Source organism: Coturnix japonica, chromosome 3 (assembly GCF_054131305.1).
Source record: "Coturnix japonica strain WE chromosome 3, WE-NBRP24, whole genome shotgun sequence".
In the NCBI taxonomy this organism is placed as follows: Eukaryota; Metazoa; Chordata; class Aves; order Galliformes; family Phasianidae; genus Coturnix; species Coturnix japonica.
In genome coordinates, this window is record NC_140665.1 from 34,443,660 (window position 1) to 34,462,907 (window position 19,248).

General features: G+C 36.2%; 1 protein-coding gene across 5 annotated transcripts in view; it reads left to right on the top strand.

Moving 5' to 3' along the window:
* The window catches only part of AKT3 (AKT serine/threonine kinase 3), a 137,326-nt gene that overhangs the window by 95,852 nt on the left and 22,226 nt on the right, over positions 1 to 19,248 (top strand). For 4 of the 5 annotated variants that reach the window (XM_015857621.2, XM_015857620.2, XM_085541262.1 and 1 more), the window contains exons 7-10: positions 1,058 to 1,123; positions 2,658 to 2,726; positions 10,332 to 10,454; positions 11,446 to 11,574. In XM_015857621.2, coding sequence (XP_015713107.2) covers positions 1,058 to 1,123; positions 2,658 to 2,726; positions 10,332 to 10,454; positions 11,446 to 11,574 — 387 coding nt within the window. The remainder of the gene's footprint in view (positions 1 to 1,057; positions 1,124 to 2,657; positions 2,727 to 10,331; positions 10,455 to 11,445; positions 11,575 to 19,248) is intronic. The other variant, XM_085541261.1, reaches the window with a different exon arrangement.

The window sequence follows — 19,248 nt, forward strand, 5'->3', positions numbered from 1 at the left end:
ATTAAAAGTTTATTTGTAGGTAAGCCCTTATCTCCAGGTCATTAACATATTATAAAATTTACTGACTTCATGAATGGTGCACACTATTCTGCCTACTTTTTCAATTAGAGTCTGAATCTGAGAATAAGCCTTTTTTTTCTGCATCACCAATTGAAGAGGTATTGCAGACTAAATCACATCATTGAAGATTAGAAAGATGAGTGGTGAGCCTCTTGGATTTGTTGTTGCAACATCGCTGTTTATTACAGACTGCCCAAGAGATCCAAGATGAAGTGAATTACATGATTCTGTTGTATGAATGATTCTTTAGAATAGCTTTTCTCCCTCCTTGAAGCATTTTTGTTTTTCTCCTTAGTATGTGGCTGTGGTGCCTATACACAATAATGCACTACTACTTAACTGGATGGCATCAAAATTTTTTACTGAGAACTCTGTTTTTATTTTTTAATTTCCTATTTTGACAGTTTTTAAAGCATAATCTAAAACTCCTGACATCTGTGTTTACAGTAATAATAATTTAATTAGTAAATTAGTTTAATGATACCTTATCTTCAGAGCAGAGCATGATAAGCATGCCCAGGACAGTAATCTTACATTAGTATTATTTGCAGCAATATTAAAGCATATCCTGTTTAAATAAATTTACAAATGTGGTGTTATGGTTGGTGTTTTAGTCACCAGGTTCGTCTCCAGTTCAGTATAATATTCAGCTGATGCTTATTGCCACAGTAAATGGCAGAAGATAGCAGCTTCTCAGCTTCTTAGGACAGGCCCTTGGCAATGTGAGGGTAGCACTGGTCATAACCTGTCTGTGGGGCCTTGATTGCTCCATCCAGGCTCCTTCTCACCTCTAGTGTGCTTCCTGTCTGGGAAAAGGCAAGTGATGGCTCTGGAAGGAAGAACACCTGGCAGGTAGAGGGCAGATGAGCTTCCCCAGGCACAAGTACGCATCTTCAGTGTTGATTTGTGTTTATGGAAGTAATATCTTTTTCCTTGTAATTAACTAGCAGCAATTTTGTATCTTAATTAAAACCTACTTGTATTTTTTACTACTTAGGATGAAGTGGCTCATACACTTACGGAAAGCAGAGTATTGAAAAACACCAGACATCCTTTTTTAACAGTAAGTACTAGGAACTAAATATTACATGCCATTAAGAGCTTAAACAGGTAATTTTCTACAAGTTGGATATTCCAGTATGAATGTAACATTACAAACTTTGAAGTTTTTCTCGTGATGACATATAGTGGTTATGTACTTATCTAATGGTTCAGAAATAAAGTTTCTAATAAATTTATAATACTTAAATGCACTGAAAACACATTTAGCTGTAAAATGTGACTATTCAGGAATGTTTTTATATGGACTTTTTTTTTTTTTTTTTTTAAATAAGTTACTAATTTTACATATTTTCCCTGTAATTTATTTTTATAAAGAAAACATCAACTTCAAACTGCAGAGATTTCATCAAAATGATGAAATAACAATTGGTTCAGCAGAAGCATTCCTTGTAGCAACAAAATTTAAACGCTGCTATTTCAATGCCTGTCTTCACTTGGTTAAGATTTACTAGAAAATACTGAAAAGAAGATGAGAATTTTGAGATGCATTACGAATTACAATTAATAATTTTAATTTTACAACAGCCTTCTGTAGAAGTAATTATTAATCTTGTTCTTAGAGAACACATTAGCAAATCTTTTCATTGATTTCAAAAGATTACATTATTGTAAGACAGGGAAAAAATAGATTTTTTTTTTCTGTTAAAAAAAATGAATTGCATAACACGGAAACTTTATTATGTATAAAAACCATTATAAAGTAAAGGACTTCATTTTCATTCCTTGGCCAAAATATTATTGGAATTCAGTCAGTGAATTCTTAGATTGTAAAGATAAGCAGAAGTAATTCCACTGAAGTCATACACAAATGTCACTGCAGGTGTATCTTTATATCTTTCAGATTTAACAAAGCAACTATTTTAAGTTACGTGAGCTGCCTTATGATTTTGTTCAACAACATTTCTTAAATTAGGCCTTATCTGCATTTGTATCATTTTTTTGCTTTGGTGTCTTTTTTCTTTTCTTTTCTTTCTTTTTTTTTTTTTTTCCCAGCAAAATGAAATCAGTATTGAAAAGTTAAAAATCTTAATTGATGAAAACATTTGTTACAATTTTAAAATGTACTTTGTGAAAATAGAGACTCCTTGTTTTGGAATTGAAGGCGAGAGCAAGTTAAGATCACTTAAAGATTTTATTTTGGATAAGGAGAAGGAAAAGGAATATGTGCTCTCCTTGAGCACTGTAGAAAATGACTTTGTAAGATATTAAAATGATGTACAGGTATGGGTGGTACTATGCATGGCAGTAAGAAATGAAGTAGAAATAATATATTTTAATAGCTATTTAATATTTTATTATAACAAGGAATGTTGTGAACATATCAGTGGGCATATGGCAGAGATGAGTGAAGATATGAGCGTCTTGTGTTTACTCATCACAAGCTCTAGGTAGATTCATTAAAATTGTAGTTTCCTGAAAGTTCTCACCAAGTCAGAATTGTCTGTTAAGAAGATAAAACTAAATTTTGTTAAAGTGCAAGAAACTGGGTTAATACGAATTGATAATTGTTTTGTTTTTTCTGTTTTCTTTGCAAGTCCTTGAAATATTCCTTCCAGACAAAGGATCGTTTGTGTTTTGTGATGGAGTATGTTAATGGAGGAGAGGTAAGTTTAAAAAAGACATTTTGTGCTTGTGACGATGGTGCTGTCACTGGATTACTCTTTCCTTGCTTTTTGTCTTTGAACTGGTTGTTGGTTCTTTTTTGCAATTTTTTTTTTACTGTTTTATGGGAAAAAGAGTTGAGCTTATTGTTTGTTTCTTATTTTCTTTCTTCAAGTACTTACAGCATATTCTGGCACAACGTGTTTACAAGCCACTATAAAGAGCTGAAATAGTCTTGATTTTGTCCTAATGTGAAGTACATGCCTTCTTCTTTGCTGTAGCCATTGCAAATACCCAGGAGGAAAGAATGAGATGTTCGTATTTTTCTTTACTTCCTTCCTCTTTGCTTGCTGTGCCCTCTGGAAATTTAAACATAGGTGCAAAACTTTTTATAGTGTTGTAAGCCTTTGCTGTCCTCCAGCTCTTCACTGTAGCGTGGAGCATAAAAACTATACCAGTCAAGTGGAATTAAACATAATTACAGTATAGGAAGAAAGCTTTCATCTGCCTTTTGAGGGTCTTTTGTTATTCAGACTATACCTTGTTGTAGTGTGAACCAGGGGGAATTTGATATTTTGAATGCTACTTGCTTCCTAGTGGTATTAAAGGTCTCAGTGTTTTCCCCATGCTTTTTTTATTAGAAAACTATCTCGGCATTGAGGAACTGTTGCAACATGATGTCCTATTTTGCATGATCTTTTTGCTGCATTCTGCTACAATAAAACTGTTCTCCACCATAATCATCATGCCTGATCACCACAGGGGTGCCTGTATTGCATTCCTTGCTCTGGGCCTAATATGAAGCTCGTTTTCATTTTAACTCATGTATGGTCACCCTATACCATTGAACATGGTGGTGGTACGGGGTTCTCATACAAGAGAATGGATTAACTTTGTATTTATTAATCCTATGTAGATAATGAAGCAATTTTGGCTAGTAGAATTATTCACAGAATGTCCTTTAGTGGTAATGGTGTAACAGTCTTCTCTGGAATACTCAACTGGCTTATTTGGCTTTAAACTTATATCAGAAATATTGAGTGCTATTTACAAAGAGTTTTTGAAATGGTTTCTTCTAAACCAGCTAATTCTTCTGAGTCTTCTCTGTACAGGACCATTTTGTAATCTCATACTTTGAAAGTATGCTTTAGATGCTTGCTTTCTTGAAATCTGTCTTTCTGTCCTATGTGAATGCAGAAGAGAGCCCACCAGGAACATTTTTGACTCCTGTGTTACGCTTGAAAATATTCTAATGCTCTGTTTTGGTTAAGCATATATCTTGCATTTCCTGTGTTGGGTGGTGTGCCTTTGTGGCAACTGCTGCAAATGTGTTTCTTTCTCACAACCTGCTTTTGCTTAATGGGATTTGAATGATTGTAGTATACTTTGCCAAGAATGGGTTGCTTTTTTCCAGGTATGATGCTGTTGTTTGTTACTGTTTCTGGTTCTTTCTGGTAGTTGCCTATTTCAGTTAAGCTAAGCACAGATTTTCACCATATTGGGAAGTAATGCCCTGAGACTGTTTTCCTTGAAGAACTTTTGCTTTATTATTAAGTGCTTCTCTTTTAAGACCTGGAATAATCAAGGCACCCTTTTTAATAAGAAATATTTAGTTTTACCTAATTTTGATGTAAATGTTAGACTTCAGTCACTGCTAAAAAGTTGAATTTTGTATTTATAAGAATAACCTTGTTCAATCAGAGTAAGTCATACTAGGCTTAGCTAGCATTTTAGCTGTTCAGAAGCCTGTCTTCTATACTGCACACAGACTTTGGTCTTCTGTTGTTTTCCTCTACTGCTTTCTCTGTGTTTTCAATAGTTTCTAACTATTGAAGATGTTGAAAATAACTTCTAGTTATATCTTTCCAGTGGGAAATGGTCTGTAACAGTACCATGTTGCTTTTGTTTCTCCCCAGAATGGTACTAAATTCAGTTGTGTTTCTGTTCAAATTTCTTTTAGATTAAAGTTTGCTTCTTAATTAATCGTGCCTTAGTCAAGTGCTTGAGAATTTTCTTGGATTATATAATTCAGGAGTGAGTTACCCAAACAGATCTCTGAATGAAGGAGTTCTTGAAATTTCTGTCAGTATCCTTGACTCTGACCAGGTGAAAGCAAGATAATGTCACAATTCAGAATTTTGCCCTATTTCATTAATAAAAAAAAGCGTAGTCAGTACTAGGAATCTTCAGTTCCTCTTCCTATAATTAGGAAGGAAAACAGTAAAAGGAGTCCCTGAATTTCATTCTGGAGGAAAAGAAATTGTATTAAAAATATACTAACTAAGGATTTCTGTTTCAATTAAAAACCTAGAACCCTGTTAAATTTAACCCTGTTAAACAGTTTATCTTAGCCTTACGTTTCCTGCCTAACTTCTGATCAGTTAGGCTCAGTTAGGCTCAGTTAATAAGGAAGGCCTTTATGAAGAAAAAGTAACTGCTTCAATTTCACTGGTCTATGTGTATGCTTTTTATTACAGTGTACAAAATATAAATGTGCCTAATTTTCTTTGAACTTCACTTTTAAAGTAGTATTTTCTGTAACTATATTTATAAAAGATATTAGATATTAGAAGATTTTTTAAAAGTAGATTATTCAGACAGAAATATTGAGTGCATTTTTTTATACTGGCAGCTTTTTTATACATCTTCTGTTTCTTAGGGACACAATCTTGAAGTCTTTGATATGGACTGGAATGTTCACTTTTTTGTTAGTGTTTAACAATGTCTATTGATCATAAATTATGCTATAGTAGAGTCCTTGAATGCTGCTTCTGGCATTATGCTGACTTCTTCACGTTTGTTACCATGAAGGAATTACATTAAAGTAGCACCAAAACACTGATATTTCATTTTAATGAAAAGATTCATCTGGCTTAGTTGAGATGAACAAACTCAGTTTTCAGGTCTATTTTATGAATTCACAGTAACCAACTATATGCAGTATTGTATGATAAACTATGTCCTTGATTTTGACTGAAAATACATAATATTAATGTAAATATTTTTAGACAAGTGGAACTGCCAGTACTTACAGACAAGCACCTACTTTAACAAGACCTTCATTTTTCTTCACTTGTCGCTGCTCCTGTCTCATCAACTGTTTGAAAAAAAAAAAAAAAAGCAAGGTTGTATTAATGCTTTTCCTGCTTACATGGATTCACCTATTTTTTCATTTATAACCCATATTATCTTGAGAACCTTGTGATTACAGAAAGTTAGTAGTGTGTTATAATGTCCTCCTGGCTCCTTGAATGCACCGTTGTATAAACTATGGTATAAAAAAAACGTAGTAAGAATAGCTCTGGTGTTGGGGAATACGTTCAGAGTGTATGTTGCCCTTTTTTTTTTTTTTCCTGGTATTTTGCATTAAAGGATGGAAAGCTTTAGGAGTGAAATCTATCACAGGCATTACACTGCAGAATACACTGATTCAGTTGATTAGTAAGTTGATTAACTTTCATGCTTTGCACTTTCAGCATAATCTAAAATTCTATACTTTGTAACTAACTTAATTGGTAATTATCTGTGTAATAAAATTAGACACTAGAATTTGTTCAGATGATTGCTCTACACCAGAATTCTGAATCTGTTCTACTTGGCATTTATTTTCTACAGCTCTTACTTAAATTCATTAGATGAGAGAGAACCAAATGTTTTGGTGTAATTGAGCAAGTGCTATTACAGTCTAGAAGAAAAAGGTGATTTACAGGCTAATGAAAAATTACTGAACGTCATCACAGGCTTTGTTATTTTTATCTCGTATTATGTCCTATTTTCTTTTCTTGAACTCTACGTAAGAGAGAGTCTTCCTTGGCCTAAAGTTCATACTGTACAGAACAGGAGCTCTGTAGTTCTCTGGCCTTAGAACTTGCTCAGAAGTGCTCTATAGTCAGAAACAATAAACAAATAGTTTTAAATTTCCCAGTTGTTGTTGCTCTTCCAAATTAAATAAATAAATAAATAAATAAGCTATGCTTAACTGCAGAGCTGAGCAAACCTAATGTGCAATAGCAAGAACATTCAACATGCTCAGTAGATCACAAACATGTAGGAGTTGAATATATTGATTCATGTAAGGTTGGGGTTTACATGTATTTGGAATTCTTGACTCTGCAATTGAGTATGCTTTCGTATTTGACTTTAGTTATTATCTGTAAAGATTTTTCCATTATCATTTCTTATTAGGAAAAAACCCACCATGGCAACATTGTTGTTCAGTTTTTAAATAAAGACATACCAGGAAATTTATAGTTACAATCCTCACAGTAACTATAGCACCCTCATGTATGCTATCATAAAATTATGTGCAAAATGGCTTTGTTTGTGCCAAAACTATTTCTATTGCAATTGTGACTCTCTCCCAGTTTAATAACTGCGAATCAATAAATAGTGCAAATACTGGAAGCTTTTTTGTAACCTGCCATTAGATTTGTTCTTTTCCTTCCCAGACATAATAAATCCAGACTTCATGTTATGTCAGTTGTGAGTAGAGCCTTGTGGCCTAATTATTCTGAAATAGTAAACTAAATGATTAGCTGAAAATGCTGCTGTAACTTTGTGGAATTAGATTTTTCTATTATAATTTTCAAAGTTGTAACATTTTTAACATTTACCTCATTGTATGAATTTACATTTAACGTGCATTTTTATATCTAAATATACTTTCTTTATTGAACGCTAGCATATATGGTTTGATAACTGTTCTAGGTGTTAAAGTAGTATGAAGAATGCCTGTGACAAGCAACTGCATTAAAATGATAATGTTTTACTTAGAAAATAGTCCATATTTACCATCAGACATTCTGCCCACTCTACCGGCTAGAAAAGTAAGGCCCCAGATTCCCACTGTTTCACACATGGTTAGTCACAACTAGTGGGTGCAGACGTCAGACTGCATGTGTGTGTCTTAAAGTGTTTTCTCCAGGGTCTGTGATTCACAGAAGAGTCTGCTTTGAACGTTTGTGTGCTTATGCCAACAGGCCATATGCATGGGAAGCAGAGGTTGATCCACCTCCACCTGCAGGGGAGCTTTGACTTTGGTTTTGCATATTGTTCTAGCTGCAGTCTGAGGGTACAGTGGTTGCAGTGGGAACAGCAGGGCAATTCCAGTGAATAAATAACTCAGGAAGAGTAACATGGCTCTTCACTCAGGAGGAGAACTCCAACTGACTTTCGTCTACTTAAGCTGACTTTTGCTTGAAAATTAGTTCTTTCTGAGCCAGGATAAAGTTGAAAAAAGCCAGTTTTGTTAGCTTTTGTTTGTTTTTTGTTGTTGTTTTTGAGTATGTATGGGAAACATTTAATTTCCTTATCAGTTGCATGTGTCAGCTTCCTGAGTTACTGGTGAAAGGGGATTTGAAGCTTTTAGTACATTCTGAACACACTGGTTAGAATTCTGCCTTGATCTTAGGAATTCTGGTTGTATATACCATTAAAATAAAGTTACCCAGGAACTCATAGTCTCCTTGGCAAATCCAGAACAATTGCTAGTTTTTTAACCAGTTGTTATTTTTCAGCATAGTCACTACCGATAGCTATGCATTTTCACTAGCGATGAAGAACCTGCATGTTGTGCTTATAAAAATCTGTACCAGCAGAAGTGACCCACTGTTTCACGGGTGTTATAATGGCATAATGGTTATGAAAATGTTGCTCATGCAGTCTGTCTTTCATCAGCCCAAGTGGATGGAAGTCAGAAGGCTCCATATCCAGACTATATATAGGGTATGGTGGGTCAGTGCAGACAAAACTGGCAGTGTGGTAGGTCAGTGTCGTGGTGTAGTGATCAAAATTGATGGTTTGTCCAGGATCCAGGAAATGCAGAAGGGTCACCTCTTTCCTATCACAAAAGACACTGCACAAGACTTTACCTGCTAAGGGCTGCATCTTTAACTTTTTCTTACCACTCCATTGGCTGCCATTTTGACTCAAGCTCGGAGTGGTGACATAGCATCTTATCACTAATAATGATGCAGTCACCTTCAGCCTTGTATTGGTTCAATAGGTCCTGACAAACACATATGCACAGTTTTCTTTCTGTTCCTTTGTGAGCATTCATGTGACCCAACTGGTGCAAGCTTTGTGATTTTCCAGTGTTGCCACAGTTGTTTCCAATGCATTGAAGCTGATATTCAGCTCAGTATACGGTTCTCTGGTTGTGGTCCACTGATTCACATGGATGAGCTGATTAAGATGCTCTTCATTTTGTGGTGCAGCAGAATGTGACTTGACTTTCATGTTACTGTCACCACCCACCTCCTCCCTGTGCTCATATCCACTGTTTGGTCTCCATAAATGTTCAACAAGCGTCAGTGAATGTCAATATTTGCAATTTTTTTCGCATGGAGTAATTCAATTCCACACCTGTGTTTCCTACGCACTTCCATGTCAGATGACTGTTTGTCAGACTGCCCCTCTGCTGCCATCTGTCACACAGCAACAAAATGTAATGGAATATTGGCAGGAAAGGTCAGTCTCTACTGCCATACCTCCAATGTCCACCTCTGACCTCAGCGGTCAGCATAATAAAGCAGGAGGCATTACTTTCAGAGCAGTTTCAGATAAAAAATACACTCTATATTTAATATAATGTATAAAATCATGCTTTATTTATGTTTTGTTGATCATTAGCTTTTGTAGTAAACTCGAAACCATCATAACTTGAAGGATGGTTAGAACACCTGTTTGGCATATAGTAGATAACTAATCTTGATTTAATGTGTTTCCCAAGCATTCTTAACATAGTAAGTAAAGCTATCAATTTAGTGTGACTTTGAATTATACAGCCAAATTCTGGATATGTGTATGTGTCTTGCTTTGGTTCTGTGGGTGATATTTTATCTGATAAGACACTGATAACCCTGCAGAACTCTAGCTTCACCTTATGCTTTTGCATTGCAGGTGAAATTTCTGGTGATACATAATGATTAATATTTTTCTCTGAAAGATTTCAGTTAAAGAGTTGTCTGCAAATTAGTGTTAATTCTGAAGTATTGAAAAAGAGATTAAAAAACACCAAAGAAATTTTGCAAAGAGAAAATGCATAGGTTCCTTTCTTTTATAAGCCCTAAGCAGCGGTCTGTTTGCTTTTTTATAATGACTGTAATATCATTAGCCTCATGAATTTGCTGTTTGTGTAAAATGCCAGTTTACCTGTTCAAACTCTGCTCAAAAGCTGGATGTCTTTTCAGTGCAAAGGGAAGTTACTAACTTACTGAAGACTCGAGGTGGAGTCGGTCTCTTGGTGTTTTAATGATTCTGAGTGGCTTAAAATAAAACTATGAGGAAGAGGTGGAGGGAGAAGTGCAGTATGCTGCTGCTGCGTACTTTTTTTTCCTTTCCTCTGGTAACTGAAGGTTAAATGAGTAGCAAACAGAATGCCTTAAACAAGATTGGTATATTGATTAAAACGCTGATTTAACAGCTCGCTTTCTCCCTTTGGAAACCTGGAAAAGATAAGCCAGCTGCTGTCTAAGAGTGCTGAGTGTCCACTGAGAGTATACTATCTATCATCACAATATGGTGATGAGAGGTGTTTTATGTTTGTGTTAATTTCCCCCACTAAATCAGTAATTATTACAATCCTGTCCCTGCTGTTTACCCCGCAGCTGTTTTTCCATTTGTCGAGAGAGCGGGTGTTCTCAGAGGACCGCACACGCTTCTATGGTGCAGAAATTGTCTCAGCTCTGGACTATCTGCATTCTGGGAAGATTGTGTACCGTGATCTCAAGGTAAAAGAAAAAAAAGAAAAAAAAAGTAATCAAAATATTTATTTTTGCAGTGACTGTTGGGACAAGCACAAAGTAATTATAAAGTTGCACTATTCAGAGCTAATGGAAAAAAAAATCTGTGTTCAGTGTGAAGTTCTCTGTTTGCTGAAGAAACCAGTAATCTGTAGGTACATTGATCAGAAAAACGTCCCTTAATGATGCTAGATGAAGGAGATTTAAACCTCTGATCCTTTTTATTTCTCCCTTTTAATGACAACTTTGCTCATATTTCCAGACAAATCTCCAATAGTTAGTGTCTCCAAATACGGGAAATGGGGAATTGGGAAAATGTGATGGTATTCTGCATATTTCACCAAAGAAATATGTTCATCTTTGTTTTGAGAACATTTTAAGTAGTTTAGCATACCTTAATAGAAGAATTTCAGCCTTAGTTTTAAAATTATTTTGTCTTTCATATACCAGGAAAAATAGATAATGCTGGAATGCAGCTAGTCTTTGATTGGCTTTTGTATACAGTTGTGTTACCTGCTCTGTTACCTGAAGCTCCTTTTAAGTTGTGCTGAAGATACTCTGTGACACAGTGCAGGCATATTGTTTGGAAAATAATCCTGCTTTCAACGGGAACTTTTGCAAACTTACATGGGAAGAACCTCAAATTTCTATGATGAAATCATTTTGGCTTTGTGAAAAGCCCAAATTTTTAACATAGTCACGTTATTTGTGTGTAGCTGTGGAGTTTATTCATGGACTCTCTTGTGTGGGAACTGAAGAGAAGAAAGCTGTGGTAGGCAAGTTTTACTGGAGCAGAAGAATTGGTAGCAGAATCTGTTTTAATAACGTGGAATACTGTGACATATTGCAAATACATGCAGCTTTCTGGTCAAGGAATGATAGGTCACAGTTTTTTGTTAAAATTTAAAAAATTGATGTAGTGCAGCAGCCTGTCCTATTCAGAAGTACTAAGGGAATGTTTTTGTCCCCCAATGCACAGTTAGAAAATCTAATGTTGGATAAAGATGGACATATAAAGATTACAGACTTTGGACTTTGCAAAGAAGGAATCACAGATGCAGCAACAATGAAAACATTCTGTGGTACTCCAGAATACCTGGCACCTGAGGTATGATCTAGAATATACTCTTGTAACATGGTATAAAATGTTTACTTTTCGTTTAATTTTAGACTGCAGTGTTTGTATGATGAACAACTGCTCATTGTGGTTAAGAACTGACAGTCTGCCTAATTAATAGTTCTAATATAGTAGTTCATAATTCTATATGCTACTGCTCTTGCTTTTTAGTGATAGTATGTATAATAATGCTATGCTTTTTAGTATTTAATAACACCTTTAATATGTATTTTTCCTTCTCATGTTTGCTTTTCTATGATAAAACTTTTATCTTTCAATAATTTCTTCAGAAATCATCTTCAATCTGCCTGTCACATGGAATATATGATTCTACTGAACTGATTTGCATAACTGAATTTGTGTAATTTTCCTGGACAGGAGGAAGGAACTGAGTTAGCTGGGAGTTATCTGAACTCTCCAGATGCAGGGTGTTGAAATTCTAGATATTTCTGCTGGGCGGTTGAGTGTATCAACCTCAGAACTGGCTGAGGTAGGCAGCAAGGGCTAGCTGTTTTCTGAATGTGTGTTGAAATGCCACCCCAGAATATTCAGCTCTGTCTTTAAGATAGCCACTGCTCAGAGTGTAAAACATTACACTTCTAAAAACTGCCAGAAGGATGGACATAAGAATGTTGTTTTGTTTCCCTTCACAACTCTGATTTGGCCAGTGTGGAGTCTACTGTGTAAACTCAAGTCAGTCAAATGATCTGCTCTGATATCAATGCTCTGCCATTGATTCTTACAGAGAAAGATAGAGAGGGAAAAAACAAAACAAAACAAAAGCCAGGGAAGCATGCTCAACATTGTGTTTTTATCCTCTTTGGCTTCAGTCAGCAGAACTGGCTGTGGTGCCTCTCCCTCTGCATTCCCAAATGCGACTCTTAATACTAACATGAGAAAGAGCATTATTACTTAATGGAAGGAACCTGAATTAGCCAGTATTTCCATTTTTGCCTGTATTCAGGGTCAGGGATCATGAATGGATGCATTATCACACACTTAATACTGAGACAACTTTCTAGGCAACTGAAATAACTTCACAGTATCACAGAATCGCAGTGTCAGGAAGGGTCTTCAAGAGATCATTGAGTCCAATTTCCCAGTTAAAGCAGGTACCCTATAACAGGTCACGCAGGTAGGCATCCATACGGGTCTTGAATATCTCCAAAGAAGGAGACTCCACCACCTCTCTGGGCAACCTTACCTTGAAGAAGTTAATTTGCATGTTAGTATGGAACTTCCTATGTTCAAGTTTTATGTCCTTCAGTCCAGCTTTTCTTTCCAAGACACATACATCAGAGGATCCTCCACCTCTTGCAGCTGCTCAGTACCACCAGTAAAATTCTGTTCAAAATGTTCTTTGAAGAGGAGTGTGCCCTAGTTTAAAGGAAGGGGATAAAGAGTCTCTGATTTAACATGGCTCTTCACCCTCCTACCCTTCTGGGAATATTGAATTTCAGTTTTGGAAACATTAACTCTCTTCCCTCAAACTTGGCAATGGATCATCCTGTGTTTTAGACACTTTCCCCAAGTTAATTGGTCCAATTTGCCTTTCTGTTCTATAGGTGTACCACTCTTCTTCACCTCCCATTATGAGTGTTTTTGGCGACCTACGCTGTACAAACTTATTGGGAGTGAAAATGACCTCTCATTAACCCTGACAAGCACAGAACTCATTCCCTTTTACCTCAGAAATAAAGGCTTTAGGGCAAGGAACCTAGACAGAGTTCAAGTTACTGAGATAGCAAGGCCTTTATTTACAAGTTCTAATTGAAAAGGATAGCGTTAGCAGTAAATGAATGCTATTAGGAGAAAAACACCCAGCCTTTCCTTTAGTATTCTCTGCTGTTACAGTAGTGTTTGATCACATGGAACCATTGTGTCTATTTTCGTACCTGGGACAGCTGACTGATACAGGGAAACAGGGTGCTCCAGTATTTTCATGTGTGTGTGACAGGGAATGAACATGGAAAATTCACTTCACGTAGTTCAGATCATGGAAATCATTACTAGATGGCAAAGACGTACAGACTTCTGGCTAATTGCAGATCATGAGAACTTAATGTTAGAGCTGGACTTCAGTTGTCTTACCATTGCTTTTCTGAACAGTATCACATGCTTAATGAAGAAAAAGAGAAAACTGAGAAAGTGTTCGTACTTGTAAATGCACCTGTAAGATACTTAAGAGCGGTTTGGATTTTGATAGTTTGCAGCTCATTGTCAGGGGTCAGACACATACTAATAAAGATACACACCTCTATAATCTACTTTCTTTGGCAGAATATGTGAGAAATGATGCTGCTTGGGCAAAGAAATAAAATTTCCTTTAGGTCAGATTATTTATTTATGAGGATAATTCCTTCTATGACATTACACTGTTCAGACTCTGTATTTCAGTTCAAGTCCTTATATGATGGCATTCCTTTAAGAAGAGTAGTCTTTTATTTAATAATATTACAGTAAGGCCACTGCAATATCACTTACGCAGTTTGCAGCCACTTATGGCTGTATGACAACAAATAAAACCAGAATAGATTCATAACTTTGTTGATAGGCATGAGAAGATTTGTGTGTTTTATAGCTTACCAGTGCAGATGAAAGAAATGTTATGCTATATGTTATGTAATGCTTGTTTGGCCTTTTTTTTTTCTTCTGCTGGCACCATTCAGATCACTCTAATTTGTCACAGTAAGAAACTTTTCAGTTGTGCTACAGGAACTGAACTTGAATTTTTCTTGGATGTTGTAGTGCATATAGGTTACAAAATGCTGTAGTAGAGGCAGCTATACATTTGTCTGTACACTCATGCAGCTGTTCATTTATTTCATTCTTACAGTGCTTGCTTATATTGGCTCAGGATATTTGCCAGAGGTAGGCTGATAAATTTTTGGAGTGAGAATATGGTGATCTGCCACATCACTTGTCTGATATGAATTGAATCTAATGGATATAGGCACAGAGGGATTGACTAGGAAACAGCGTGTAAGAGTAGGACGAAAGTCAGTGTTTTAATATTTTGCAGGTGTCATAGGAGAGCAATGTTTTAAAGGCAGACTTTAATGCAGATAAAAGCAGTAGTAAGAATATTACTGAGGAGCTCCTTCAGGCATGGGGAAAAGCACGAATGTGCTTGTTTGCAGAGAATTTGATGAAACAAGAGGGACGGGTCCTCTGGGTGGGCATGCTGTGCAAAAGAAAATAGTCAGAGACGCCTTTTCTTTACTTTTGAAATTGATTGAGAGGTATATTTCAATAGCGTAAAGATGAGAGTAATGAGAAAGGTTAATGGGAGATCAAAGGAATTCAGAAAATGAATCTGATTTTATTTTCCAGGTGGATTAAGGTGCCAGAGAACACAGCTTAGAGATGAGAGGTTTTCCATACAGATACGAAGTGTGGATGTGGGTAGGAAGGCAAACCTGTGCTTAACAAAAGACAATTATGTTATTTTGTTAATTTTCCTTTAATGGAAAGTAATGAAGTGTTTTGCAGAGATGAAAGGCAGTAGAAATTGATGATTGAATTAATATAGAGAGGAGCTGGATGCAGAGTTTTTGGTTTAGGAACATAAGGGTAATGAAAGATGGAATTATTTTTGCTATGGCTTGTGCCTATTTATCTCCTTTTCCTTTACATTTTATTTGAATTTGAAGATAATTGAGGCATCTAAGTGATTTGCTTGTTGAAATTCTATACAGCTTTTATATAAATGTTAGGTATGTGCCATTGTTTTTCAGGTCTGGAACTATTGGATAGTGCATGTAAAATAGGAAAGAAGAGAATTTGTGGAAAGTGGCATATGTTAAGGTAAAACAGCTGTTAAGATGTTGTTAGATGGCAACTGCATTCACAAGGCTGTAAGAACGGTAGGAACTGTGAGAGTTGGAACAGTGCTGCTAGGAGAAACAGTGGAGACTTTATTTTGTCTTCTGTCATCCCTCATGCACTAGAGAGTGTTGCCTTGTGTAAGGTAACCTAAAGAACTACGTCCATCATTGAGAATGTGCATCTGACGGCCCCATGACCAAGTTACACGCTGATCACACCAATATGGTGAGCTGTAAAATGGCATTTAATGAACCGTGTGAGACCCTTATATAGGGCTCCAATTTCAGCCTCATACATATACATTACCGAGCACGGGGAGGCCTATCGCGTTACATCCCGTGAGTTCGTGCCGCCTAATACATCAAGAGAGCAAGTTCTCATTTGTCTTTGGTTACTTCTGGTGAACAGCTGTCTGGTTGGTGGCTTTTTGGGTTTATCTGAAGGAGGGGATCATTTCACTTAATATCAGGATTCTTTTTATTTTCTTCACTTCTCTTGATTCTCTTCTCAAGAGAGGACAGAGAGACAGTACACCAAGTTGTCTGTATTACTACAACTGTATTTTAAGACCTGAAGCCTGTAGTGCTGTCTCTAACAAGACAAAATAATTTCACATATGGAATTTTTGTAGAATGAAGTCAGTGTGTATTTGGAGGCTGGGAGGTACGTTTGTTTCGCTGGTTTCATACTTTTTTTGGTTCTTTTTGTATTAAAGCTCGATTAAGAAGGACATTTGCAAGCAGAAGTGGATGGTGTGCTGAAGTGTGATAGAGCTCTGGAAATAGATACCTCCACCCTCTGACTCTTGTGCCTCAATAGCAATTTCCAATTACTTTGCACCTAGAAGCAGTATCTGCTGAGTTGGAAAGAATGGATTGCATTTCCATGCATTTCTACTCTTGTTTTAGTTTCTTTGCTCCTCCAGCATTTCCTCAAGGTTTCGTATATGCTTGTAATTATGGGAGCCCTTTATTCCCTGTCCTCTGGCAGTGCAGAGTGAAGACACAGGCTGTGACTGTCCAGAAGCAGGCATCTTGTAGCATCTTATCCTATGCCTCAGGCAACGTTGTGCAGACAGACTCAGTCAAGATGGATGTGTGAACTCGTGTGGATATATTTCTGGGTTTTGTTCCTGTCTTTGAATATAATCTTTTTAGTGCTGAGCTAATTATGTAGTCTCAGTTTTACTGTTAGAGTACCTGATCAACTTTCCAACTGTAAAACAGTTTGAAAATCAAATGTAGCTTACATGCAAGACCCAACAAAATTAGAAGTGTTAAGTACGTTTTGGCAGTTCACTTTTATTATGCCCAGTCCTCAAATGTACCAGCAGACAATCATCTGAATGTTAGTTATTTTTCACATGCTTATGTGATCACACAAAAAGTACATGCTAAAAAGAAGCAGATGGTGACAGATGGGGAAGGTTGAATAAGGTGGTTTTGGAAACCTAGAAAAATGCACTTCTGCAATAGTGTAAAAATAAAAATTCTTTGATCGCCAAGTTAGAATGAACAAAATAGAGCACCCGCCATCTACCCCCCCAACAAAAATGGCAAAAAAAAACAACCCACAGCACCCTCAAAATTTGTGGTAGAAAGAAACAGAACCTATGAGAGTTCAGAGCAAATTTAGGAGGGTATATTGTACAAGGCTGTTTTGTCTAAGGATAGAACATAATGTTTTATCAGCTGGAGTCTTGAAAAGGTGGAAATTATGTTCTGTCTGATTTTTAAAACAGTGTATTCAAATCAACTGTTTTCCATACTCAAGAGAGTGCTGTTGGGAGAGTTGTTCTGTAACATGTATTTGTAGTGTTGTATGTATGTAAGCACGTAATCATTTTCTTGGGGACAGCTGTACAACTAGAGCTAATTTGTAATGGGTGGAATTACCTCTTGATCATACGGACAGATATAAAGCTGAGAAAGCAGAGAAGATATAACAAAAACAATAAAAGAGTGGTTGTTTCCTGTGTGGATCGTACAAGGACCTACCGTCAGCATTGAGGGCTGAAGATTTGTTTATTGCCTTGCATTAGTTTAATGGGGTTTTAACATAAATGCCCGTCTTGCAGAAAGGAGGCTCCTCTAAAAAGAAAATTCTATTGATAAGATGTATTTTAGTCCATAAATTAAACAGTATTTGATAAATATTTTAGTCACTATTATTCTACCGACGCTGAAGTTATAAATATTTTTTGTTTTATGTTTGTTTTTGGCTATAACATGATACGCTGCTTCATAGTGGCGGGGAACACTGTGCTTTTGGTCGTGAGCTTTTGCTTAAAAGCCCAAACTCAACTTCTCATAAGCAGTACTCATTTTTCTTAAAATACATTTAATTCACTTAGTAGCAAAACAGTGTAGTTATGTTGTTGTATTCTGCTCCACTAATTTTGTTTTGGCTTCAAAAGGATAGTTCAAGTTTATTTACTGTCTGCTTACCAAGATACTTCGTGCATAATGTGCTTCTTATTAGAGACACAATAGAATATATTTTACCTGTGGAAATGTGGTTCAGTGTTGGCGTGTGCTTCTGAACAGCTGTCTGTTGTGTATTTGGCTATGTTTTATTTCTGGGTGAAGACCAGTAGGGAATGGGAGGAGAAAGCCTGAAAATAGTTTCTCTTCTGATTTGTGTGCTTTTATAATAAGAAATTTTCCTCTTTACAGTAAAATCCCAAATAAATTTTTATGCTGAAAGAAAATGGACATATATATATATATATATATATATAAATTTATTTGAGATGCTAGTATCTCATTCAAATATGACTTTTTTTTTTTTTCCCCTCATTGTTATCACTTTACTATATTCTAGTGTACCAGTGTCATCTTACATGCCTAAGTCATCAAAAACCTAGTAATTTCAATTGGAGCATTTTTGTCTGCTTGGCATTGCCAGCAGGGCCCTGGGCTGAACGTGGTGGAATGTGGACAGGGGAAGGTATCCAGCAGCATAAGGATCGAATGATGGGGTTACGAATGGAGAAGCTGCTGCTACAACAGATAAGTTAGCACAAGAGGTGGACATTCTCCTGAAACCAGACAAACAGTAATGTAACAGGAATTTGAATTTCTGTACAGTCTGGTTCATCTCACCGGACACAAAAGCTAATTGTCCACATGTGCTATCAGACTTCTCAAGGGGGGAAAGATGTAACAAATATGCAAAAATAAGAAAACAAACAAAAGACTAGAAAACAGAGTAGCTCATCTTTGCCTAAAAATAAAACCATTGTATTCAAACCAGAACTGTAAAACAGAGTGAGAAGCAAGAAAGTACGACCATTCTTATAGAGACTCTCAGTAGCACACTTGACATTTTTTCCATTAGTTTTCATTTAATCAATACAAACATTATTTCTGTCTCAGCATAAGCCTTCAGTTTTTCTGAGAGCAGTGAACAATAAACAAAAGCTGAATGAACGCTGCTTTATGTGGGTAAAAAATCAAAATGCTTTCATCAAGAATGACAAGCAACCAGAAAAAAATTATCACAATATTGTCATTATTTGTTATTTCTTACATCTTGCATTTGATGCTAATGCATATTGTGTAGTGTAGTGCCAGTACAGTGGGAATAGAGAGATGAGGGTGCCTGCAGATTCTTTTATGATGGTTCCTAAACGTGTATCATATTTGGCAAGCATACCTTTCTGTAGGAAGGATATTTTAACACTTGGGATCAATGTCTGTTTCTGTAAAGAAATGTTTATAACCGTAGTTTGATAGAGTTGGGCCATAAACTCTGCTTCAGTACCTACCGCAACTGGTGGAAAGTTTTAGCAAATATACTTTTCAACTTTTGTTGAATGTATGGATGAATATTTGT